The sequence below is a fragment of the Heliconius melpomene genome, chromosome 14, assembly GCF_056956725.1.
Source record: "Heliconius melpomene rosina isolate 202511_hmr_F chromosome 14, ASM5695672v1, whole genome shotgun sequence".
Lineage (NCBI taxonomy): Eukaryota > Metazoa > Arthropoda > Insecta > Lepidoptera > Nymphalidae > Heliconius > Heliconius melpomene.
In genome coordinates this window covers 2,864,615-2,892,607 of record NC_140402.1, presented here as the reverse complement: position 1 = coordinate 2,892,607, position 27,993 = coordinate 2,864,615, and the positions used below count along the sequence as shown (strand labels likewise).

Genomic DNA, 27,993 nt, shown 5'->3' with positions numbered 1-27,993 from the left:
TTATAGACAGAAGTAGAAGGATTAACGTTAATACGTGCTTAAGACAGTGCCAAATAGTTTTTGTTTGGTGCTATAATTTAAGCCAACACAAACTAATTCTCATTACCATATAGATTAAATTACTAAATCTAGGGGATTTCCCTGAGAATCCCTATCTTGACCAGCTTACTAAAACCCTATTTATTTTCTTATTTTTCCGTCCCTTACCCTTTTCTGTCTAAATCCAAACATAATGAAGACCCAATGCCGTGTTTTTTTTAAACAAATAAACCCTATAATAGGCAATGGTGTGTCATAATAAATCAACCAGCCATGGGTTTTTGGTGCATTGCGGGATTTTAAAAGGACAGCCGCCTTTTTCATATTGAAATATCAAGCAATTAGCGTTTATATACTTTTTGTATTTCTATTGTTTTATTTTATGTTATAGTATATAATTTTATGTTTCTCATGTCAGAGTTTAAGAAACCATTTAAAATTTATAGATAACATGTTTATTAAAATAAGTCTATATGTACTACATTTTCGAATAACGAAACCATATACCAATTAAGGCCGTCATGGCGCAGAGGCACAAAGGTGTGACTGTAACACAACGGTAGTGGGTTCGATCCCCACTCCAAGGAATGAATTGCTTATTAATATTTTCATTATCTTCGCTCTGGCAACAAGACAAAAATCCGACATTGAGTTCCGCCACTCAACATACAATGCCTCGACATATCGGCGGAAAATGGGAAACGTAGTGTTTTAGCACCAAGGTTCCCTCTGCCCTGCTATATGCGGGCTTACATTCAGCTTAAAGCTGATTTTTTTAATAGAAAACCAAAACTAATACTATCTAATCTACGTGCCCAGATAACAATACCACGTGACACAGAATAAAAAACAAATTTATACCGATCATTAAATGCTAAGAACATTCCCCGTAAAAGTAATGGAGTATCGCTATTTCCGTTACATTCGTAACATTTTGTTCAATTGAATTGAGAAGTATGTACCATAGAGTATATATTATTCGAGTTAACCCTAATAAAATAAGATGAAATTTGTTCTCATACTATGTTACAAAAACGACTCATAAATAATAGTTCGTCCGGCTGCTCCTAGAAGTTTTGAACCAATGTACATAAATATTAGCGGGGTTTTAAGTCGACATTTATAGGTATTGCGGGTAGGATGGCACAACCCTATTACAATTTATATAGAAACATAGTTTGTATAAAACATAAGTATGTGGGATCCGAAGTCGTTGAATATACTTTTATTAAATTAGTGAATCAATTTTACATTTTTAAATATAAATTATTATAAAAAAATACATTTAAAAATATAAAAAACCACTCTTCCGAGGGCGGGACAAGGGTCCAAGCCATTGGTGGCTAGGGCTCCAGAGAGAGGAACCGCCGCACAATACGTGCCGTCTCAAGTAACACTGCCTTCTGTATCCGGTTCTTGATCCAACAGCTAAGCGATAGCCTCTTAAGGTGTTGGTCGAGGCTTTTCGCTATTAAACCGTTAACCGAAACCACTATCGGCACAATGATAGTCGCATTGACATCCCACATGGCGGTAATCTCATGGGCTAGGTGGGATCCGTCGTTATTATTATGTGCATTTAAGTATGCCATTCATTTAAACTTTTTGCTCGCTAGTTTTAGTTTTTTAGCAATAGAAATGTGAACAAAGGTTGTGGATTCGATTCCCATCGAGGAAGGGGATGTTTAAAATTTTCTTTTAATTGGCGGAACACAACACCCTGCTTTGCCTCGACACCAGAGCCAGAAAATGAAAATATACATTAAAATATAAATATAGCAGAACTACTAATATTGTACCCATCAATAAATACAAATAGCGTTGTTTATTATCCTAAGATAAACAATAGAGGCATGTTATTCTGTTAGTATTTGGATTGTTTATTGCGATATTGTTTCACCGTATAGCGCGACGTTAGCGTTTACCCGTCTATTTACTGTATGAAATGAGTTTTTACAATTTTTTTTTACTATTTATATTATACTATTTATTTTTTGAGGCCAGTCGTGGCCCAGAGGCCAGAAGTGTGACTGTAAAATCGACTGGTTGTGGTTTCGATCTCCACTCAAGGAGATGAATTGTTTATTTAAATTTAATCCATTTCTTCGCTCTGGTGTCGAGGTAAAGCGTGGCTTTAAGTTCTACCACTCAACACGCAATTCCTCCAGAATTCGGCAGAAAGTGGGGAACGGAGGATTTTTTTTAAGTTTATATTTTTTTAAAATTAAAATCGGCGAATAAACCAAGGCAAATTCTATAGTTATTTAACGTATATCTACATTAAACTAATACAGAAGGTAACAGGAATGTCATTATATACAGTGAATCGGCGGAATACGGTTTGGTGGGAGGAGAATCAATATTGCGTAAAGGAGATACAATCTGGCGGCAAGAGTGTGAGGGATGCTTGCTTATGCTTATACATATATTAGAAATATCTATGTCAAGAGGAAAAACACAAGTTTTCCTTATATTATACAAACGATAGTTGTAAATGTAATGTTTTCTTTTGAAAAACTCTAGAAATGCTTAAAAAAGCTTTTAAAGCTGTATCCCACATGAAGTAGGCAGGCAGAGGAAGTCTAATTTTAAAACACTCCGCTCCCCATTTTTTTTGCAATTTTGAATTTTGCACCAGAACGAAGAAATTAAATTATTAATTACTAGCAGACCCGCGAACTTCGTATCGCCTAACAGTCGATTTTTTTTAAATGTATTCTGCTATTCGCGACACCGGGTCGGCTAGTAAGATAAAAAAAATAAAAACTTAAATCATTTTTGATTCTTATAATATTCATTCAAAATTATAATAAAAATAACAATTTCTGATATCTTATTATGATGCCTACTTATTATATTTTATTTTATTTTTACTTATTCTAAATTCAGTTTCATTTTCATTGTAGTACTTTATAGTACACGTTATTTTTTGTTTCGTTATCTGGCGCGTAAACAAACAGAGCAGATGGTTTTCCAACACGGGAACAGGCAACATACAATAGACCATGCGAGAAACATGAGTTTTCTATATTAATACCACTAACACTTAATAACTGTCCCTGGGATTTGTTTATAGTCATTGCCAAAGCAAGCCGTACTGGAAACTGTAGTCGTCAGTTGAAATCATTGGGATGCGGGGTATCAAAACGTCTTCTTTTTACTTTCCTTTCAATATGATTGGTTCTATTACGTTATTCATTATTTTTTTATCGCTAATCGTGTGCCGTTACAAAATTTCATTTGGTTAATATTTCGCAAACTTATAACTACACATTCAAGATTTAATTGAAGGTTGTGAGGCGACAATCCTGGCAAATGAAGTGAATTTAAAAATTCCGGTGGATAGTTCACGACATCATCTTCATTAGTTGCCGTATCAACTGACTTATGTGTCCTTATTTTGCCAGAAATGCCATCTTGAAAATTTATATTTAATACATTTACATCAGTGTGTTTGGCAGCCAGTAAAGCTCTTTCGCTCAACCAATTATGGAATAAATAATCAGCAACATTTCAGCAACATTTGGAAGCACTTTATGAATGAGTTCATCTTTTGATGACTGATCTTTTGACGTTAACTGACAAAAACTATCAGGAAAGCTGATGCAGCCAGTCAGCGCATCTATAGGAAGTTTGCCATTACCAATAGCAATGAGTTGTTTAGAGAATATGTCTCCAGATTGATCATTTTGCAACATGACACGCATATTCTTGCTTAAATGTAATACCTTGACATGTTTCCACAATTTGGAGGACTTTAAACATGAATTCAGTTCATCAGCTTGCATTGAACGTGGAACCACTGGCAATCCTCTTCCTTATAGTAAAATCATTGCGCAACCAAATTGATTGGCAAACTGAGTTTTTACAATAACCTTACAATATTGGCAAACTGAGTTCATAGGTCCAATAGCGACACAGCTGAAGGCACTGCTGGCATCAATTGATATATCGTAACAAAAAGCAGCTCGATTCAAAATTGCTACATTATCAGTCAACTATCGTGCTCACGTTCATTGCAATCTTTAAGTTCTGGGCAGTACGATTAGATTCTTTTGTCTAAATTTGTCCACCGCCTTATAGAAGGCATATTTAGTAAGTCACAAATACACAACACTTTCTTAATATTATAGAAATTGGTGGCTTTTAGATTTAATAATATAGATGCACAAAGAGATGTTTACATTTCAAGTGACATCTTACCATAGAAATATTGACAAATATTGACATTAATAGACTGAGATCCCAGGACCCCCAGACCTATATCATTTTAGCAAAGCTGAATTTTTGAGGATCGATAGTCTAATATGTAGTTAAGACTGTATGCATACTCTCTAACTTAAAAAACCTTCAGAGATAGTGCCAACTTAAAACACACTTCCGGTTGCGTTAGAGTAGAAAGTCTCTTTTTTTTTTCATTTATTTATGGACCACACAAGAAAGAAAGTACACAAAACTTATGACAACAGAAAAAATGTGTACAATGGATAACTTATCTCTAATAGTGATCTCTACCAGAAACCCTTGAATGTAGGGGATGTTAAAAGAAATGATTCGGGTGCGGTATTTTAATATAATGTTAATAATAATAATAAACCCACATACAAATATACATAACATTAATCAATATTACTATACCTACATAAATATATAAAATGACATAAAAGAGTTGAAAAAGAAAATTAATAAAAAAAAGACAAAGCGACTACTAAAGATTCTAATTGAGATTAAGAAATGTTGTTTTAATTTGATTTTAATAGTATTTAGAGATGGATTGCCCGACAGTATAGAGTTAGGTAGTGAGTTCCATAAGCGCACTGCTTGAACTGTGAAGGATTTTTCATAGAAAGAGGTATTAAATATAGGGCACTCAAGCTTTCTTAGAGTTACACGTGAGCGTACAGGTCTTTCACTTGGAAGTGTCAATTGAAAACGCTCAGTTAACCCATTTAGACCCATAGCCAAACTAGCAGTAAATAAAAGGTTTTTTAGGTAATAATTGATAGATATCGATGTAAGAAAATAAAAAACGTAAAAAAAAAATATTTTTTTTTTTATTTAAATATAAAAAAAATGCCGTCCTTAAATGGGGCCAATGGGCACATGTAGTATCTAAATTTTCGAAACTATTTTAGCGACACGAAATGTTTTATAACACTTTTTACACTATCAACGCGTTTTTTTTATGGCACATTGCACGTCTCAGTTGCTAGCAAAATTTTTGGGAGGAGTGGTCTACCCCGTGGTGCTGCATACTAGGTACTGCAGAAGCTGCTGGTCGCATAAATACGTTAATATTTTCGTCTCTTAAATCGTGACGAGCGATGTAACGAAAAAATCAAGCTAATCTATCCTGTTTATATTAGTTAGCAAGTGCAGGTGCCGCGAATTTGCAACAGCAAGATCCTATGTATGTGTGGATAAAACCCACCACCATTTTTTGCCACGTACAGCATTGCTATATAGGTAAAAAGATTGATCAGCCTGATCAACCCCTCTCATACCACACTGTAAAACCTTCGCACTAATAAAATTTAGTTAACTTGGTAAAAGCAGTAATCAAAATCGGCTCAGTTTTTCTTTTCATATCCTTTACTGCTGAGTTTCATCTTTTAACAATTCTTAAATTTCTCAAGACGTAGAATATACAAGATATTAGTCGTAGTTGGATCACTTTTACACCAACGGGGTTGCTCAAGATGACGGTTCCTCTACGTCTCTTAGCAAAAGGTTGATAAATGCTTCTATTAGTAAGCAGGCAGATTAGCAGTGCTTTGTATATCTACATCTTCTTCTTCGTCGATTACCACACCTGGTTTTAGAGGCAGTGCAACTAAATATACCTCTCCGAAGTCTTTTTCTTCAATAATTACAACTGCGATTGCTTCTTGAAGACCCTTATATTCATTGCGACCGCTAAATATCCTAAGAGTCATTATGAACTTTGGATGGACATGCATATAAAAACATAAAAATTGACCTCTGATGTGCCCATTGGCCCCAATTGGGGACAGCATCGTAAAAGTTGAATTTGTCCTATTACGACTCTTCTTTTCTAATCAAATGTAATTATATTACATAGAATACTAAGTACTTAAGTATGTTTTGTACCAAAACAAATGTATTTAGAAGAAAAATTTAAAAATAAATATACTTACATTTTGCCTTCACAGATTTCGTGAAACAGCTTTACAAAAGGCACGAAATGAACGATTGTAAAAAATTTTTAATTGGATTTTACGGTTACAACATAAGGATATACTACTTATCTTTACAATTCTTGACATAAACTGCATAAAAATAAAAATATAAAGAAAACAAGGGTTCTATTGTAGGTGTACCCATCTGGGCACGGCGGGTCTATATGGGTTAAGTAAGGAAGAGAATTTTTATATATGTTTTAAAGTAAAAAATGTATATTTCACATTCTTTCACGTGGACTTTTACTTCTGCCAGACGTCATAAAGGTTCTTTAAAATTGGGGCAAATTACATTAAAGTAAATCTAAAATTTAAAATATAATATTTACGGACTATTTCAAGACCCCTCTAGCCCCAGACCCTAAGCAACCAGATCAATCCGATGGCTTTATCATTTTCCCAGAAAGAGATATACCGTTATTTTTCTCTACCTCTGAAAGGATCCCATTTTCAAGTTAGTGAGTAAGCATACTGTCTTAACTACGTGTAAGACTAATAGTCCTCAAAATTTCACCTTTGCTAAAATGACGTCGGTCTGGCAGCTCTGGGTTCTTGGGCTATAATAATTGTACGACACTAACGTCACTCAATTGTTTTGCCTTCCAGGAATCCAGCTACTAACATTTAAACTTTATAGTAGGGTATTAAAGTCCAAATTGACTTTTAAGTAGATATTAATACGAATCTTTTGTATGGGAATATAGAAAAGTCATGTTTTTGGACCTTTTCTGGTAATTTTTAAAATTTTTCTCTCCATTAGAACCATCCTCGTACTTCAAGGAGTATTATAAAAAAATAGCGAAATCGATACAGCTGCTCTCGAGATTTGCGCTTAGCAACACATTCAGCGATTAATTTTTATAAAAAAGAAGATATTTCGTATATTTTAATGATATTATAAAATTACTTTTGCCTCGTTCCAGAGTGAAGTAATGAAAATATTAAATATTTAATTTCTTGAAGTAGGAATCGAACCCAGAACCTGTCGCGTTTATAGTCCCGTGCTTGTACCACTGCGCCACAAAGGGCCTCAAAATTATAAGGATGTAACCGTTTTTTTCTGTGATACACATATATGTTACCGATTTATGAATTTTCTTTTTAAATTTTATTTAATTTGTATATATTTACTTAACATATTTACTTAAATTTATATCATTTAGTGTTGAACCATTTCAAATAATAATTATGGTATTACGTAAACGTCAAAACAAATGTTTATTACGTAGAGTAATTTATTTTAAGACGACTGACGAATTATATGTTATAAAGTTTAGCTGGGTGACTGGGGTTCCACATTGGATCCAATTTTTTATTATGTCAACAGAAAATGCTCATCACGCTGAATAACTTTTCCTAAAGCGTTGTATTGATATCTCTTATAGATTAGGCGGGCTGCTAGGGTCTCACATCAGGTATTCGGACTATCAAAATAAATTATAGCCTATATGTTGCCGAAGACTATTAGCTATGTAACAAAATAGGTTTCTTTTAAATCCGTCCAGTAGTTTTTGCGTTAAATCGCCACAACAGACAGACAGACAAGAATTCCAAAAATCATATTTTTACCTTCTATTAGTTGTATTGAGTCCCCCTGAAGTGTTTTTTTTAGTTTATATTCAATGTACAGATTTTACCCCCCTTACAGTTTTATTATATATATAGATATAGATATAGATTTCATATCCTGGAATGGGAATCGTACCAACAACCTGTCGCGTTCACATTCACATACTTGAGCCCCGGTGCCACGACTGGCCTAGAGATTTTAAGCAAAACAAATATAATAACATGGCTTAGTAGTTATTAAAAAACTAGAATAAAATATTCTAAAAATAACCCTCTAAAAGGATTTATTACACAAAATAAATCAGCTATAATAAATACTAAGATGAATATAATTTTAAGACAAAAAATAACAACACTATTAAAGTTTATTTACCTTTTACTTGTAAGTCTCAATTATTTCCATTAAGACACTTACAATAAGCAAAACGTATACATCCATAGATCTCCATTTCGTCGACGGGAAAAAGGTTGTTAAATAATAATTACATTCATTAAGTAATCCCGTTTAATCAGTATAGCGTTCTCTGTAGGATTTTCATGCCGGCTCAACTAGATAACAATCAAAGCTAAGCTTAGATATCTGGTTCTTCCTTCTTTGTTATTTTATATATATTAATTTGGGATATTATTTTATTAAGTCATTTCTTAACTTTTCTAGAAAGCACGTCTACTCTGCCTACTCTGTTACATGCGGGATACAGCGTGAAAGTGATTAAAAAATAATTATAAACCGATAAATAATTTCCGCGGTTTATGCACAATATTGTTTTAATTTTAACTCAGTAAACGAGTTACATATATTTTAATAAATAGTAGCATATTTTATTTGTACCCGTTGGAATGTTTACATTTATATGAATATTAATATAAATCATTCATCCAAAACGGATGTTAAATTTATATAAAAGCCTGTAATAAAATATTATTAATATTTTACTGAAATTGAAAAAAATATTTGACTTGAAACTGAGGATAAAGATATATTGTGACTTATTAATAATATTTTTTTGAGCTTGTTTTTATTAACCAAAGAAAATTATTTAATTTCTGTTTTCCTCATCTCATATTATTAACAATATGTATTGGAATGTATAATTTTTTTAATTTCCGCTTCACCCATTCCAAGTTTCAGCAAATACTCTCCAAAGTAGTTTTCATTATACCAGCTACAAAGCGACTGAATAGTTTCTGCGAACCTAGTTAAGACACTCCTCACTAAAACAAACTAACGACAGGCACCAACGTTCCTCACTAAGACACTTCCGTTCCCTACGATCCTTACCACCGAATTCTTGAGGTATTATGTGTTAGGTGACGGAGCTTAACGCCGTGCTTTACCTCTTTACCAAAGCGAGGAAAATGTTTAGTATTTCGACTTCTCCTTCTCTTCCGACTTGGAGAAGAACCCACAACCGTTGCGTTTACTGTACACGCTTGCGTCTCTGTTTCAAAAGCATAGTTTTAACTACTTTGCAAAAGCCTTATACAATTAAAATGAAATAAAATACATATCCATACCTACATTAATATTAATTGTGATAAAATACTCATATAGAGATACTTGAGGGTCCCGGGATGAACATAGGATACTTTTTTTATCATATTTGTAATATTTTAGATATATACTAATATAATAAAATACTTATTAATTTGACATGCAATTTATTCTGCCATGTTTATTAACAAATAAATTGTCGCTATGCGACCGTTGCCAAGCAACGATTTGCAAAGTTTGTTGTTAGAAAACGTCACTCAAAATGAGCTTGCTTAACGCATCTCTATTGAAAACTGAAAATAATTTCATAAATATATTTAACAAATATTCGTATAGTTCAAGCGGGCGTAGCCGCGTTCGGGTCCACTAGTATTTGTATAAATTTTCAAAAAGAATATCAGGAACTAATTTAATATTTACAATTCAAACAAATCAGCCTCTGTAAAACTAATTTCTATGAACGTGTTATATCTAATGGAAAACGGGACAAACTTCGCCTTAAAGTTTTGTAATTTAAAATCCACCATAGTTTATTGTTTGAGAACAATGTGAATGGCGTACTGTACTCAATGGCCTTAATGGACTAAACGTTATATAAGTTTGCTATAGCTGTCTCGTAAATCACTTAACTTGAATTTTCATCACTTCCCAGTAATGTAGGAGAGAATACATGTTAAGAAGAAAGATTCAAATGAATGTTTGCAACAAGATTTTCATTTTTTTATGATTTTTCAATTAAGGCATTTCTGCATTTTAAGGTGGTAAAGAAAGCTTAGTAAGATGATGCAATAATTGTTATTATTATTATTTTTCACGTTTTTTGCCTTTTTCTCTTGTTTCTTAATTATATTACTTTTATAATAAGGAAGTATATGAACAAAATTTACTGAATTTATTTTTTAATTCAGCTCAGGAAAATGTTTATCAGGCAAGTAACACGCACTATGTAATTATCTTTAGAAGGAAACAAAATTAAAAATGAAGGACGATAAAACATAGCTAAGAACTATCGAGATGAACAAAATTCGATAAAAAAATACTCACATCGTTCATTCATTTAAGAGATACGGTGCCACAGCCAGACAGGCATACACACACAGGAGACAGACAGACCAAACTTATAACAATTTAAAATGGACCGAAAATGTTAATTATTTTTAAATAATTTGCAAAATATGCAAGATAGAAGAGCTTAGTATCCGTTATTTACGCTACAAAGCACAAGTTTTAAAACGTAAAATTTGAACGAATTGGACTAACTCATATTTACCTCTTCCTTCTAAGTATATGTAATTCTTACCTAAATATAATTAAAAGGGGTCACATCACGAATATAATCTTATTAAATATACTCATTCTACTCTTTATGGGACTTGCAAGTGGCTTTTCAAATGTACCCTCATTGTAAATGTTTATGTTTACCGGTAACGATACCGCCAGACGAGACGTACGCCATAAAGCGTTTTCCTTTTTACACATTCATGGCTTATTATATTTATATGGTTTGTACTAAAAAACGTTATAACCTTAGAACCTAAATACAATGAAATATTTTTTTGTAGTTTAAATACTTTAATTTATTTTAAAATTGATTTAGGAAATAAAACTAAATTTGTTTTTAATCGTTTGTTTTTGTAGAAAAATATCATCCGTAGCACATGAAATGCAAAATTTCCCTTTTGCTGTATCTTTCTAAAAGTAGGCTTTTCAAAAGTCGACAAGAGCACGATTGAAATTTAAATTTCTAGAAATTCTCATAGCTCAGAAAAATCACGCGATATCGCATTGATTGCAACCTGCTGTGAAAATACCTTTGACTTTTCTTTGACCTATTTCATTGAAAATTTTGCTATTAGCACAAAATGCACAGTCAGTCAAATACTTTTGCCTTATTGTATCGATAAATAAATAAAAAAAATATTTTTTAATAAAACCGACAAGTCTGACACTTCCAAGCGATCTCGCAATAAATGGTCTTCAAAAACGGACAAAAGGGCATTCGTTTGCTATTTCTAATTGCTAGTTAACAATTAGAAATAGCAAACGAATCCATACACTTATATATACACCGACAAATTAGAATAATTCTCAAGCAGCCATTTATATAATTATATCCAAGAAAATTTACATGCAAAAGACTTGTAATCTCTTGACGGCCCTCATTCAATGGGTCCCCCGATCTGCAAATCTTCGAATAATCGAATCTTTTGAATGGAGACCTGATCTGATCAGAATTCTGAAGATTCGTGCTAATAGGTATCTGGATAATAACGAGGTCGGCCCCGATTCAACGTAGCCGTCGACTCTATTGACATTGGACATCGACTAACGTTTAGCAAGCCTTGTCGTATACTTAAGATTGGAGACTTGATAAAAGAAAATCTATCTTTTGTGTGACGATAATATCTTTTTTTATTACCTAAATGTAATAGAAACACGGTAAGTTGTGGGTTCGATTTCTTCTTGAGGAAATGAAATATTTAGTACTTTCCTTGCTCTGGTTACGAGTTAAAGCGCGGTGCTGAGTTCCGCTACCCAACATTCAATGCCTTCAGAATTCGGTGTAAATTGGGAAACAGAAGGTCTTAATATTAGGTTCCCAAGTTCCCTCTGCCTGTTATGTATGGGATACAGCGTAAAGCTATAAGCTATAATCTATCGCATCAACGCTCACCAGACTTGATGCGGTCAAACGCAACCTTATTCAATATAAAAAAAAAATAGCGATATTAGGACCACATTTATGCCCACCACAAGACAAGACTCATCTAACTATCCCACTCAATCTAGAAAATACGCGATTATAAAAATGTATTAATGTGCAGAAAAGTTAGAATATAGTACTTTTAAGACATTTGATCATTTTACAGCCTAATAAACACTTGTTCGTGTGAGCTTTCTTGTGACAGTTATGAACCTAAACCATCGCCAGTTGACCTGATTCACAAATTGGAGTCAACACGTAGGGAATTTACATAATAATAGTGTTTACCAAGGCGGCAATTTAGCATCGCGAGCGTTGCTCGTGTTTTGTATACCAAGTTTTGTTAGAAACGGATGAGTTTATAAGACGGGAAATGGTCAACTTTTAATAGCAGATTGGCCATTGAGATGGAAAAATACAAAATCTTTTACAGTTTTTTTAAGCTTCACGCTTTATCTTTCATACAGCAGGGCCTAGTGAACCTAATATTAAGACACTCCGTTGCCCATTTTACCGGCGAATTCTAGACACATTGCGTACTACGGCGGGACTCAACGCCGCGCGTGCTTCGGCACTAAAGCGAAGAAATGAAAATATTAAATATTTTATTACCTCTAGTGGGAATCGGACCGGACCGGACGAATTACAAAAGGGGGGGAAATACTGAAATTTCATGAGACAAATAATTCATTTCCATCAACCCAGTCTACATCAATATTTTAATTTCCATATATATTATCATCATTTACAGATCTCGTTCTCGATCGAGGTCGCGGTCAGTAACACCCAGCGGGTCGCCACCACCGCTGCCAGCGCCACCGCCGCCGCCTCCACCGTCACATACGTTACACCCAGATAACGCATTAGGTATGTTAATATAATAAATATATTATAGTTTTATATGTTTATTGTGAATAGAGAAATTATATATATTTTTTAAAATATATCGTTTTAAAAGTTAGTTTTGCTTAAAATTAAATCTATTTTTTAAATTAATATGTTTTAACCGAATCCCAATACTTATTTGCTGAAAATATGCAAATACTAAAGAAATTTATATTATAGTTAAGGCTTGTAATTTAAAATTTAGGTATATAATAGCTTATTAAAAAAACAATTTTACAAAACGTATATTTGTTTAAAATTTAACGTAAACGTATATTTTACAAAACGTTTATTTGTGAAATTTTCTTAAATTTCGACTACCCAAAGATTTTTGCTAAGAATGATCATTTGGTGAGAAAAAAATATTATAGGAAATCTATAAGTTTGAACGTAACAGGACTCTAATCCGTACCTCTTTTATATTTCTCCAAATACATTCCACACAAAACAAAAACGTAACTTAAAAATAAATTATTTCCTCCACTCAAAGGTCGTGGAGCACTGAGCGTGGCGGGCCGTCAGCTCAGCGACCACAGTAACAACAGAGAGTCATCGCTGGACGACTCTGGCGTGGTCGACGACCACGACGACGGCGAGCACACGTCTGACGACCAAGCACCCCACCCGCATAGACGACTATTACCGCACCCGCCCACCACACTTCCTATAAAACAGGTGAAATTATATTATTAATTGATTAGACGATGCATATTTAGTACAGGAAATTAATAGAAATCACAGTCAGTGGTTGTGGGTTCAATTCCCACTAGAATTATATAATTTGTTTATATTTAAAATGTACCTTTATCTAATATTTAATTTCCGTCTGTCTGTTTTATGAAGCTTCATTTTGCTTAAATTTCCACAAGCTATATTTCGAAAATTATGCGGAGAGTGTGTGAACGTAGTGTCTTATTACGAGGTTAAACAGCGAGAATCTAAAAATATATATATTAAAGTCTTGATATTAGTTTGTTATAATAAAATAAAAAAATAGAAATTATTTTATACAGCCGAGTATTATTTAAAACGCCGAGGTAATTTCACAGGAAAGTAAAAAGATCGAATTCAAAGAAAACAATGGCTCCAAAACAGAAATACAAGTTGAACACGCAAAAAAGAGCGAAAGGGGAAGCATTCAAGAAAGATATCCACTTAACCCCGATTATCTGAATCAGATCGTGGTTCTAGGTAAAATTTATACTATTTTTATCGCACAGCTTAAAATTCTCTTATAATTATAATGCTATCAAAGAAAATGTATTGAAATAGATTATAAAAAAATCTTTTCAAATATTCTTCGTATTTGGTAGCATTATAAACTACCTTGATTGGCACGGCTTCAACACTGGAGAGCACACAATCAACAACACTAATATCAAAATATTCGCTTTCGATATTATGTTTCAAATTGATTAAAACTATTCTTTTCAGTAGCATAGTATTTTTAATGGACGCCACAAATGGCTCAAATGCATGATTAACTTCCTTTTTCTACTCTCATATACTACATGACGACCTTAAAATTCTTCTGGAAACCTTCAAAGCTTGCATTTTCTGCAAAATAATCTCTCTCTCTCTCTCTCTTGTTATTTCAATAAGATGTACTGTACTATAACGTAGTTTGATTAAACATTTCGGTATTAATCAGGTCATAATTCTTTATTAATTTGTATTTGCAATCAGATCATAGTTTCTTTGGATATGAGAAGCACCGTGTAAGACTTTTAGTATTCTTGTATTTATTCATATGAAATATTTAAAAGCCATTTGAATTTGGATGAATTGTAAATTACACTATTTTATAATCCGAAATCAAAAGGCATCTTTGGTAGCTTGGCTTTTGTTTTATTCGTACAGTAAGAGATAAATATTATTAACAACAAAGTTAGTAGTTTTTAACAACAAAATTTATATGCAAAGCTACTGAGATTGTAGATTTTCTTTGCTCATAAGTTAACAACGCCATGAATGATTTCACAGATTTAATTATATTATCGAAAATTTTGTACATTTTTTTTAATAACAATACTAAGAAAATAACGAAAATTTCATAATAGCTGAACTATTCATTCTCTTAATATTTTAATATGTCCAATAAAAGCATTGTACAACTCGTATAATGGTGTCGGGAAATCTACTGAAGCGTAATAAATTAAATTTGTAATGAAAATTGATGATTATTCTTTTTAATACATACATTCATATTCAAATTTAAATTATTAAATAATTTCAAACAAACGTTAATACACTGAAAAGGTTAATTACTTAAATTATCGGAATGTAATATCTCGATACAATAATAATAGTGAATCATGCTGTATGGATAATCCTACCAATTTTACAAATTTTATAAATGTCAAAATTTGTGAGGATTGATGTTTGTTCTACTTTTATGCAAAATATAGCTTATAAATCAAAATAAGAAGTTACAATTTATATAAAGTTTTTATACAATATGGCTAAAGTATTACAATAAGTTTAAGCAGGCGAAGCCGCGGGAACCGCCTGTCCTTTATATAATACATTATTAAATATAAACAAACATAATTATGTAAAATTGGACATATTACATTTTTACGAACATAACAATATAATTAACATATATTTTACCAGCATTATGAAATTGTCGTGATTGATATGATCCTGTAACAATAAACCCTGTAAATACTCATTCCTATGTTAAACCTAAAAACGAATCTAGTGAATCAATCAATCTAGATGTATCGATGCTAAGAGATGTTAAATGGTTGCCTAGTGGCTGATAACACTCACCGTTAGTTCCACGCCTCGACGAGGCGACACTTCATTAAACACTTTTACGACACTGTTGCAACTTCGCTTCTACCCTCGTTAATATCGTCAGGGGCGGACTGGCCATACAAGCGCGCGCCCGACCTCCCGCAAGCGGAGACGACGAAAATTAATGAGCTCAGTTTATTGGCAGCCACGCACAAAACTCATATGGGCAATTACGAGCAAAATTGCACTTACTTCACAGGTTAGTAAACACACCGACGCCAACGCTTCTGCCCCCCCAGTCCACCCCTGTTCCTTTAGGGAAATAGTCGTGAGAATCGCATTGAAGTCTGTTTCAGGATCATCATTTTTTTTGTGTGCTCTGAAACTTTTAATTTCTTTGTAAATATTAATAGTCTAACTTTCATGCGATTCGAATAGGACCCTAAATTATTATTAATAACGGCGTTATTGGTGATTCAAAATTGTTTATCGTACATTTCCTGCGTTTTTCTCTTCAGCCCCAAATTTCCGCTTACAATGCATGTATATAATATTTTTCAATAATTATATAATAATATGTATAATTTACACTAATTTGAGTCTGCAAACGGAAGCTTCGCATCAATATTTGTGCTATTTATATAAGCTTTCTTGTGCCTCAGCCCTTCTGCTACTTTTCTTTTTCGACTTTCCTAAATTTCTAACTTTACTAAATGTGTATTTGTGTGTGTGCGTATATGTGTAGCTTTTGATATCTTGTATTATTTCTATTGATTTATTTTTTTGGTCACAGATGAACTTGTGGACAGAAATTGTGAATGCTGTGTGACTTGTTGTATCGACTACGAGGGTTGGCTACAATTCCAGAACTGTTTATATGGGATAGTGAAAGATCCATTATTCGAACTGTTCATAACTACGTGTATAGTTCTGAACACGCTTTTTCTTGCCTTAGAACATCACGGGATGAGTGAAAATGTTCGGCAAGCGTTAGATATAGGAAATAAGGTATCATATCTTTTAAAATTAAAATGTCTATAAATTAAAATAAAATATTATTATACGTTGTAATAATTTAATATTACTTTTCTTATTTTAAAGGTATTCACTTCAATATTTACACTGGAATGTATAATGAAAGTAATGGCAATGAGTAAAGATTTCTTCGCTTGTGGTTGGAATATTTTTGACCTAATCATCGTTTCTGCGAGTCTCTTGGATCTCATATTTGAGCTGGTGGATGGTTTATCCGTATTACGAGGCCTTAGATTGGTAAGTTGTATATTTTTTTTTAAAAATTGAGAAAAGTTTAAAAAGAAAATTTGAGGATTAAATATTAATTATTTTAATTTTCAGTTGCGTGTGTTAAAGTTAGCTCAGTCATGGACTACAATGAAAGTATTGTTAAGTATTATAATTTCAACTATAGGTGCTCTCGGTAATTTGACGTTTGTGTTAGTTATAGTTATTTATATATTTGCCGTGATCGGCATGCAGCTGTTCTCTAAATCGTATACACCGGAAAAATTTGACCCCGACCCCGTGCCTAGGTAAGGTATAAAAGTAATATTAAAAAGGTAATAATTATATTATTTTTTTTTGTGTAATTTTATTTAATTTCTTATACAGTGGTTATTTGTTATCTTTATTATGTTGTTAAAATATAGGCAATCTATAAATTTATTGCTTTCTCAGGTGGAATTTTAATGACTTTTTTCACTCATTCATGATGATATTCCGCATTCTTTGCGGAGAGTGGATTGAGCCTTTGTGGGATTGTATGAGAGCAGAGCAGGCGAGCGGTGCGGAAAGCTGTTTCTTTATATTCTTACCAGCGCTGGTTATGGGCAATTTTATGGTACTCAACCTCTTTCTTGCTTTGCTGCTCAATAGTTTTAATAGTGAAGAACTTAAAAATAGAAAAGAGGTATTTCATCTATTTACGTTTTCATCATTATGACTGAACAAAAATAATTATTTTAAATTTCTATAAACTGATATTCCAGGAAGTTGGTGAAGACTCAAAGTTAGCTAAGAGCTTCGATAGATTACGTTCATTAATTGGAAAAAAAGGTTTTCTTATATCTAGAAGTAAAGAGACTGAAAAGAAATCTAAATTAGAAGAGCTAGTTAATGAATATATGTTACAAAATCGTACAGTAGAGAAAAAAACGTCAATTCCAAACGAACAAAGATTTTCAGGGTCCGTACAGGAAACTATATTGTTTCCACACGACAATATTTATAGTCATAGTTATCAAGAATCGTTAAATAGGTGAGCTACCTTTTGTCATTTCTCATATTTATGTATATACGAGCCCGTATCATTTTTATGAAGCTAAACATTATTTCATAATACTTAATACATATTTACGATTTTTAGACCAATAAATGTAGGTTCAGAATTCGGATTCCCACCAGTTTACCAAGCAGGAAATAATTTTAATCATGGCAGCCAAGAAACTCTAAAGGATGTACGTGATCTAGCCGCTGAACATAAAATAACGAGTATAAGAGAAGATTCAAAAGAAAATCTCGATGCCAGTTCACCCGTTGACTTGATTACAGCACAAAGATTGTTAAATCAGATGTCATCTGGTTATCACACTCAACCTTCAGACTCTAGAGGTATGAAAATTATACTTTTTTTTCAATTATAAATAAAAACAATTTTAAATTATATCTCTAGAATGTTATACTATACGGAATATTATTGCTTATCCTGTAAATAATAACTCCCAACAACTTCCTTATATTTAGATGATAATGAACACTATGAAATGGCTCAAATATCTAGTAGAACGACACCAGAAAAATCAAGACGACACGGAAAATTTCTTAGAGAACCTAAGCCAGGGGAAGAAGATATGAAACATCCTTGGCAAACACTAGTTTCATATGTTGATGAATTAACTGTAGGCGGTAGAAAAAACTCTAAAGGCCAATATATAGATCCTATGGGAAAATTTCCAGGTTTTGGAAAACAGAAAGAGCCAAAAGTACCCCAAAGCTGTTTTCCACGGCAATGCTATAAACAGTTTGTATTTGATTGATTATTTACTATTATTTAAGTTTTTTAATCTTTAGCTTACATCAATTTAATCAATATAATTAACTGTATTACATAACAATATTTCTGCAAAGATTCTGCAAAACGTATCAATATTATATAACTTTTGCTAAAAATGATAAATGATAAAGCAATGAAGTGATAAATATAACATTGTAAGCGATAGAGAGACCAAAAAAGAATTTAGACTTTTTTTTAAATATTGCCTCCAGAATAATTTCTTAGCAATGATATTTTATACACATTTAAGCAAAGATGTAATGATAACTTTATAATTTATTTTGTTTTTAGATGTTCTTGTTGGGACGCATGTATTCAGACCAAACTTGGCCAAAAATGGATGTTTATCCGCACTTATGTTCTGCGCTACGTCGACACTCCAGCTTTCGAGTGGTTCGTCCTGGTTCTTATTTTTGCCTCAAGTATTACACTTTGTTTTGAGGATATTCATTTAGAAAAAAATATACCTCTCAAGAAAATACTTTACTGGACCAATCTGAGTTTCTGCATGATATTTGTCATAGAGATGTTTTTCAAATGGATAGCGTTGGGCTTCTACAGATATTTCACGAGTTTCTGGACGTTGTTAGATTTTACTATAGTGTTTGTAAGTATATAAAATAATATTGTTAATTTGGTGGTTATAAATATAATGTTATATTACTTACTTACGGAAAGACTTTACAAACTTTGATTTTCTCCTACAAAATTTCAAAAAGTGCATAATGGAAATACATACATATTATGTATATTAATATAATATAAATTATTCATAATTTAAGGTTTAATTTCAGGTATCAGTATTTAGTTTACTAATAGAAGAAAATGAAAACCTAAAAGTATTACGATCTCTAAGAACGTTGAGAGCGCTAAGGCCTTTGAGAGCCATTTCTCGATGGCAAGGGATGCGGATTGTCGTAAATGCTCTCATGTATGCTATACCTAGTATTTTCAATGTACTGCTAGTATGTTTAGTGTTTTGGTTGATATTTTCTATAATGGGAGTGCAGTTTTTTGGAGGAAAATTTTTTAAGTGTGTTGATGGTGATGGAGAGTTATTACCACTAGAAGTAAGTTAAAAATATAATTATCTTAAATAAATGTATTAAGTTTAAAATTTAATAAGATATAAGAGGTTAAATTTATTAATGTTATTAATCCTACAAATTACTAAATTTAAAATTATATTGACAAGGCTGATTGTGTTGGTTGAATCCTTTTCCTCAAAAGGGGATGCCCCCTTTTGAGGAAAAGGATTAGCTTTTAAAGGATAAGCTCTTCCATTCAACACGCAATTTCGTACTTTCTCCACAGAAAGGAGGGTCTTGATACTAAAATTATAGTTAAGTAGTTGAATAATAGGAATGCCAAAAGTTGCTCCTAATAGCATATATGCTTTAATATGAAATATTAAATTTCAGATAGTCAACGATAAATGGGAATGTGACTACAACAATTATACTTGGATCAACTCGAAGATATCATTCGATCATGTCGGTATCGCGTATTTAGCTTTATTTCAAGTTGCTACATTCGAAGGATGGATGGAAGTGATGGCTGACGCTGTTGACGCACGAGGCGTGAACTTGCAGCCAGCGAGAGAGGCCAATCTCTATGCGTATATATACTTCGTCATTTTCATTGTATGCGGTTCATTCTTCACCCTTAATCTATTTATAGGAGTAATCATAGACAATTTCAATATGCTCAAAAAAAAGGTAATCATAAACTTCTGAAATATTTTGTTTTTCTCCTATTATATTTATTTTAATAGTTGTAATTTTTCAGTACGAAGGTGGTGTTCTCGAAATGTTCCTCACGGAAAGCCAAAAGCATTATTATACGGCAATGAAAAAATTAGGTAGGAAAAAGCCCCAGAAAGTAATAAAAAGGCCAAGGAATCAATTTCTAGCGATGTTTTATGACTTGTCGAACTCGAGGAGATTCGAAATAGCTATATTCGTTCTTATATTCTTGAACATGTTAACGATGGGCATAGAGCATTACGATCAACCGCATTCGGTTTTCTTCGTACTAGAAGTTAGCAACGCGTTTTTTACAACAGTTTTTGGCTTAGGTAAGGTTTTTCTTACGATTAATAAATAATAATACGGTTTAATAATACTAATGACGTTTACTTTTCTTTTCAGAGGCAATAGTTAAAATTATAGGTCTACGCTATCATTATTTCACAGTACCATGGAACGTCTTCGACTTTCTGCTAGTGTTAGCTTCTATATTAGGTATTGTAATGGAAGACATTATGATAGACTTGCCAATATCTCCCACATTACTCCGAGTTGTTCGGGTTTTCCGCATAGGGAGGATTTTAAGACTGATTAAAGTAAGTATTCAACTTTGATAAATCTAGTATGTTCTTTCAGAGGCCTCTATGGCGTGTTAGAGCAACTTCTACCTATTAACATAATGGTTGTGGGTTTGCAATATGACTAATTTGAGAGAAAAAAATATTTACATTTCCCTGCTTTGGAAAGTAAAAAAGCAAAATTGAGCTCTGCTACACAAAACACATCTATTTAAATTTTAATAAGAAATGCAGTGACTAACACTAGATTATTTCCAAATACCCTATTCTAACATATGAAGTAAAGTATGAAACTGAAAAAAAAAATCAAAAACACAAAAATGTACGTAAATAATTCAAATATTTATATCTTTCAGGCCGCGAAAGGCATAAGAAAACTGTTATTCGCCTTGGTGGTATCTCTACCAGCGCTGTTCAATATCGGTGCGTTACTCGCCTTAATAACGTTCATATATGCGATCATTGGCATGTCTGTATTCGGGCACGTTAAGGAGCAGGGTGCTCTTGATGATATTGTCAATTTTCAAACCTTTGGTAGAAGTATGCAGCTTCTTTTTCGGTAAGTTATTTCTTAGGTGATTTCACATTTTGTAATTGTAAGCATTTTTGTATAAATTTCATTTTCAATTTAATTAATTCTAAAAAATATAGAATATACGTAATTGTAATATGAGAATAACATAATATCCTTATATAATTGATTTAAAATTATTTGCAAACATGTTCTCTTTCTTAGGGAAGTCACCTCAGTCTAAAAATAAAATGTAATCTCAACAAAATCTGTCAATGCTTTGACTTACCTATTGCTTAGTAATTATAGAGACAAATTAGGTTTTTTTATACCTCTTGTTTGGAATCTTTTTGTCTGTTAATTGACTTTCTTCATTATCGAGGAAACGATATATGTTAATTTTAATATAACATTTTATTACAATTACAGCCTTATGACGTCAGCTGGTTGGAACGATGTTTTAGAATCACTTATGATTCAGCCACCTGATTGTGAATTCGGCGATCACGGCCACACCAACGGAAACTGCGGAAGCCCTCTACTAGCTATAACATACTTTACTTCTTTTATCATAATTAGCTATATGATTGTAATAAACATGTATATAGCTATTATTCTCGAGAATTTCAATCAGGCCCATCAAGAAGAAGAAATAGGCATTGTTGAAGATGATTTAGAAATGTTTTATATTAGATGGTCGAAGTAAGTATTAATTAATATTTTATATGCTATTCAAAAGCTTTGAACCCGTCCTGGCGCAGCGGTATAGCGTTTAATTGAAAACGTGATGTGAAACGTGACGTGAAACGTGACGTGAAACGTGACGTGAAACGTGACGTGTAACGTGACGTGAAACGTGACGTGAAACGTTGAGTTACGTCACTCAATATGCTTAATACGCTGTGTTGAATATTAGGGTGAAAGTGGGAAACGGAGTGTATTAACACTATGTTCCCTTTGGCTACGTTGTTATATGCTGGATAGGTACATGGTAAAACTGAAGAAACGAAAAACTTTCGATAGCTTAGCACAATAATGAAATGCATTTTTACTTTCAGATATGATCCACACGCTACTCAGTTCATAAGTTTTGCTCAACTCTCCGATTTCATAGCATCGTTAGATCCTCCTTTAGGCATATCTAAACCTAATACAGTAGCTCTAGTTAGTTTTAACTTACCTATAGCTAAAGGCAATAAGATTCATTGTTTGGATATCTTACATGCACTTGTTAAGCATGTATTGGGTCATGTGGAGGAAACGGATACCTTTAGACAATTACAAGAACAGATGGATATTAAATTTAAGAAACAATTTCCTACGAGGAAAGAATTAGAAATAGTATCTTCTACTAGAATATGGAAAAGGGAGGACAAAGCTTCACGAACAATACAGCGGTCATGGCGAGATTATATAAAGTAAATATTACTTTTAGATTTTTACCCTAAAAAACAGTTTTAGATAATTTTATAATATTTGTAACTATTTGGACTGGTGAAGTTCATACATTAAATTTGAAATTGAAATTTAATATTACAAATAATTAATTAATTGTATTCTTATTTAGGAGGAAAAATCGAAGTCCATCACAAGAAGAAGAAAGTACAAAATGGTCTCCCGGTCACGGTTGGGGGGGCAAGTTGAGTGCATTGTTACATGTTCGAAGAGGATCGCACGCGTCTAGTAGAAAGTCTTCAAGAGCATCCGATGCCTCTGATTTGAGTGATATTGGTGGAGCCTGGCTGAATTTGCCCCTTTTACTGTTGCCAGGCGCCAGTCCTAATGATCAGGTAATATTAAAAAAAGGTATTTTACTTATAAAAAAGTTAAGTTGTCAGAAATAAAATGTATTCAAGTGCGATAACTTCGAAAACATAAACAAATGAATATTGATGTAAAAATTTGAATATTGCTATGTTCAAAATTATGAGATTACGGAGCCGGTTTCCAAAATAATGATCAATGGTGACTACGATGGTGAATAGATTCTGAAAATCTATGATGAATTTTAGAGTTGAAAATAGAAGTTATTAAACCTAAATTTAAATTATTTTACAGGCAAGCAGTTCAGGAGCAGCCCCAGCTCGCAGGAGGTCTGCATATGGCTTGCCATTATTCCTGCGACACCAGGACGCTGTGGACGAGGATGTGGTCCCGAAACGAGCAGGTTCATATGTAATGTTATGCTTTTTGTGTCTTTCCCAGTAGATAAATTGAATATGAAAAGCTTCATATAATATTTAAATATACCTTGTTTTGAATCAATATAAACGAGTTATTATAACGCTTACGTATAATATAACTCATTTTTCATCAAAGAATTATTGTGAAACTTTTCATTACATAAGAGTACCTAATATTAGTTCCTGAGAAAAATCATCCCGTTCTATGTTATGGCTGCATGAAATGTACTGATTAAAGCGTTTTATTTATATCGATAAGTAAATTGTGCTTCATAAGATAAGTATGTATACCTTACCTATATATTCAATATACCTATAGCCTCTATATTTATTTTCAGGTTGCTAAAAACTTGAAAAATGTGCATGCTTGCTCTTAATCCTTTTCGTATTAAAAAGCATATATTATTACTCGCTTTCGAAGGTGCTTACCAGCCTCTATGCGAACCAGTTGCATGCACTTGTTTATGTGTCGTCCTTTATGTTTCTTCCATATCAATTTATTCTACAAGGCCCTTTAATGTTTAATCGTACCTTGGTTTGTTTATCAGGTAATATATGTGAGTAATTTTTCTATATTTTATGTGTCGTTTCGTGAACGAGGCTATTTAATTATAATAATTGTAGTAACTAATGTTTGACTAACTGAGAGCCAAATAATTTACATGGCATGTAGGTGTTAGCTTACAGTAAATTTACATAGGATATTATGAAATTGTATGACTTTTTTAAAAAAAAGTCCAACGTAGGCCTAGGTTTCAAGAGCAGCCCTGCTTATCTAAAAGAAGAAAGAAGAGAGAGAAAAGAAACCTTGGCAACTTATTTACAAGTCCATATAACGTCATAAACACTATAGTTTAGTTTCTTACATGTTTCAATTGTTAATTAAGTTATTTTAATAGTACATGCACATGTAATTTTTCACATAGACTAACATCCCTAATGGTAATTCCAGGCTCACTTCGTCTAACGTCCCGCCGCAGCTCGGCTAGGCGCGTGACGCCGCCCGCGCGCGCCCCCACGCCGTCACCACGCAACAGTGCCGTCAGCATCCTGGTGACGGAGGCTTCGCCCGACGCCGCGCCGCCGCCCGCCGCGCCGCCCACCGTCGTACGTGTGCTCGTGCACCGTGAGAGCGACGAGCTGCCCAGCTGATCGACGCCCGACGAGCCCGACAGCTCGCCCTCGCCGCAGACTGCCTGAGCGGAATGTCAAACTAGAACTGTCAACTGTCATCTGTCAGAGATCGAATATTGTGTTCACGCGCGGAACGGTGATATTGTAACGGTTAGTATTGTGATTTTTTATTAGTAACTAGCGATTATTGTTATTATATTAATTATGCTCGTATAAATTTATTACCGGTGACTTCCAAGCAATAAGTATTCGCGAGTTGAACGGATTGATTGATAAAGTTTTTAGCTTACGCTTAATAAATGCCAGTTCGTTAGCTGTTCTTTAATTATAGATGATTAAGTACCCCAAATAGTTGAATTAAATATTTATTTGTTATTGTAAATAGCGTTACTATATGTATATGATGAGCCATTGACTAAAACGACGTTAAATATTCTAAAAAGCGATAAAATTTGGGCATACAATAAATAGAAATAGATGATGATAATAGTTACTGTTGGAGACAAATCATTTTTTACTTAGCATTAAATCTATTATCGCTATATCAACTAATAATGTTCTTATTTTGGTCAGTATTCCAAATTTCAGTATTTGTACTACTACAATGATAAAATTAGTAAGCTGAAGGGATAAAATCTTTCTTTATTATGTAACTTTAACAAAGTTTACGCAATGAATAAAAATTAAATATACATTTATCTACATACCTACTAACCAAAATTGCAAAACAGTATGGCAGTTAATAATTATAGAAATAAACTAAAAAATATCGCACAAATATTATTTTATCAATAAGTACAATACACGTTAGAAATCAATTTGTAAATATAACTTAGTGTTGACAATATTTTGTTACAAATAGACTACTTAGATATTTTTATTATGTCATGAGGCTCAGAATAAATGTATTAATGAATAGAAAGTCCATATTGTTATAGAAAGAAAAAATCAAATTTAAACTATTTATAAAATAACGTACAACACTATAAAACATTTTTAATTAAATTTCGATATAATAAAACGTAAAAGAACTTATTGAAAAATAAATACACGTGCATATAAAATTATTATAAAAAAATATATATAATATGTAGTTCAAATAGAAATTGCAAGGAAAAAGAAATAAAATTAACTTTGGGGACAGATCTTTGTTTTTCATAAATAAATAAACTTAATTAAACAATAAACTTTTCGCTTTAAATGATATTACTATTGTTTATTAGCAATTAATTATATCTACTACATTATCATGTTTATAATTATTAAAGAACTTACAAAATTTTGTTATCTCTTGTATGATTAATATGAGTTAAAGTTTAGCTTTACCTGTAAAATGTTTTATCTATAAAATATTTTTTTTATTATATTGTTCGATCAAAGATGAATCTAATGAGGGCTATCGTTTCAATTCGTCGTTAAAGGCGTTAGGCGCGCTAATAATGCGAGATTTTCAAAATGTCATGTTTGTTAAATTTGTCAATGTTTTACAATATTGTAACATACTTAATGTTTTTTTTTATACTTCAATAATAATAAAAATAATCTAAATTAAATTGAAACTGATTCCAAGCGAAATAACTAAATTATGTTACAACTATACTTACTTAAAACTTCGGGCACTATTAACAGTAATAAGACAGCTTGTATTTGAAAATACTAAATACTGTAATACACAGTTTGGCTGATGTGTCGTGGCCGCCTTGAAGTTAAGTTAAAATTAAGTTAAGTTTAAGTTAAAGTTAAGTTGAAATTAATGAAAAATAAGATAAAATCCGAAAATTTTATCTGCGCAGCAATCTATAGCTTACTTCAGGGCAGGTATGACTCATTGACTTTATTGTAGGTACCTGCAATTATTTTGAATGAACTCAGATTAAAATATTCGTTTTCATTACTGAAAGCTTTAATTCAAAGTATTTTTACTCGTAGTAAGGACCAAGACATTTTAATTTTTTTATTAATAAATATGGTTACCTTATATAGAATAAAGATAAATTTCTTTAATAATGTAATATTATTGTAATAAGATAATAACAAAATGAAACTCTACTCTCCATTACGTCTAGTCTGGCCTTCCAATAATTTGAGTAAAAGATTTACTTTAGATATAATAAACAAAATATATTTAAAACAAATAAACATTGTGAAATATTTATTAGTAAAATGTTCACAGCGATTAAAAATTTTTGAATATTGCCTACTCTGTGTAGAAGCTTAGACATTTCTTAAATAAATTTTAATAAATGATATTAGGTATGTTCGAAATTTATTTCGAAGTGATTTTAGATTTTCGACCCTTACACTTTAACGAGTAATATTGTTACCACTGCTTTTACAAGATTTACACTACTGCTTTTAAAAAAATCCTTTAATATTATAGCGTTTAAAAACCGTTTTAACCGGAAACTTTTAAATTATAAAAATGACATTATAATTATGCTAGATTAGTGAAATTAAATTTAAAATATACTGTTTTATTATTATTATGTAAATAGGTAGATAAAAGAGAATGCAATAATTTTTCATAATTTTATGTAGTAAAAGTTAGAATTACTTTTAACATTATTTGTGAGATGTACGATGTACATGTAAAACTATGGTAGCTAGACAAATGCATTATGTAATACCATAGGCAGCATGGATTGAGCGATGAAGATTAATTGAGAACAGAACTAAGAAGATAACTTATTAAAGAAGACGCCATTTTAAAAGAAAACAAATGAAAGAAAAATAATAAGAATCGTAAAAGGTCGCACAGTCCATGTTCGATGTCTGTGTCGTGTTGAGCATTGTTCAACTTATGTAATATATTAGTTATATTTAAATTGTATTATATGTAAATAAACATTTTAAGTGAAACATGCGAAATATGATTTTCTTCCGAGGTACAAATTACAAATTACCCATGTTGAAAGTATGATTAAAAAAATATCGTATATATATTGCATTTTTATTTACCCACATATCTCTCTTCGAAATCTTCAAATACCAAGGCAAGTAAGTAATTAGGCTGAATAGTAATTTTGATAACTTTGTGAGGGCAAGCTACGCAGATTCTATTAATTTACTTTAAGAGTTAATTTGTTTTATCGATGATTACATTATTATTTTTAAAAAATATCAAATAAATAAATC

The 27,993-nt window shown here is 32.2% G+C and overlaps 1 protein-coding gene across 4 annotated transcripts in view; it reads left to right on the top strand.

Moving 5' to 3' along the window:
* Window positions 1–27,796, top strand: part of LOC146531953 (sodium channel protein 60E-like) — a 134,186-nt gene extending 106,390 nt beyond the window's left edge. Inside the window, exons 9-30 of one of the 4 annotated variants that reach the window (XM_085197145.1) lie at window positions 12,759–12,874; window positions 13,383–13,567; window positions 13,942–14,083; window positions 15,759–15,893; window positions 16,428–16,642; window positions 16,736–16,906; window positions 16,991–17,184; window positions 17,330–17,561; window positions 17,641–17,909; window positions 18,018–18,262; window positions 18,395–18,671; window positions 18,996–19,311; window positions 19,499–19,774; window positions 20,126–20,422; window positions 20,493–20,781; window positions 20,855–21,048; window positions 21,387–21,589; window positions 21,971–22,243; window positions 22,600–22,959; window positions 23,109–23,331; window positions 23,600–23,708; window positions 24,677–27,796. In XM_085197145.1, the coding sequence (XP_085053271.1) occupies window positions 12,759–12,874; window positions 13,383–13,567; window positions 13,942–14,083; window positions 15,759–15,893; window positions 16,428–16,642; window positions 16,736–16,906; window positions 16,991–17,184; window positions 17,330–17,561; window positions 17,641–17,909; window positions 18,018–18,262; window positions 18,395–18,671; window positions 18,996–19,311; window positions 19,499–19,774; window positions 20,126–20,422; window positions 20,493–20,781; window positions 20,855–21,048; window positions 21,387–21,589; window positions 21,971–22,243; window positions 22,600–22,959; window positions 23,109–23,331; window positions 23,600–23,708; window positions 24,677–24,876 (4,921 nt within the window). In that variant the 3' untranslated portion in view covers window positions 24,877–27,796. Of the gene's footprint in view, window positions 1–12,758; window positions 12,875–13,382; window positions 13,568–13,941; window positions 14,084–15,758; window positions 15,894–16,427; window positions 16,643–16,735; window positions 16,907–16,990; window positions 17,185–17,329; window positions 17,562–17,640; window positions 17,910–18,017; window positions 18,263–18,394; window positions 18,672–18,995; window positions 19,312–19,498; window positions 19,775–20,125; window positions 20,423–20,492; window positions 20,782–20,854; window positions 21,049–21,386; window positions 21,590–21,970; window positions 22,244–22,599; window positions 22,960–23,108; window positions 23,332–23,599; window positions 23,717–24,062; window positions 24,630–24,676 lie in introns of those variants that run through there. The other 3 variants (XM_085197147.1, XM_085197148.1, XM_085197146.1) reach the window with 3 other exon arrangements.
* The last annotated feature ends 197 nt before the right edge of the window (window positions 27,797–27,993 follow it).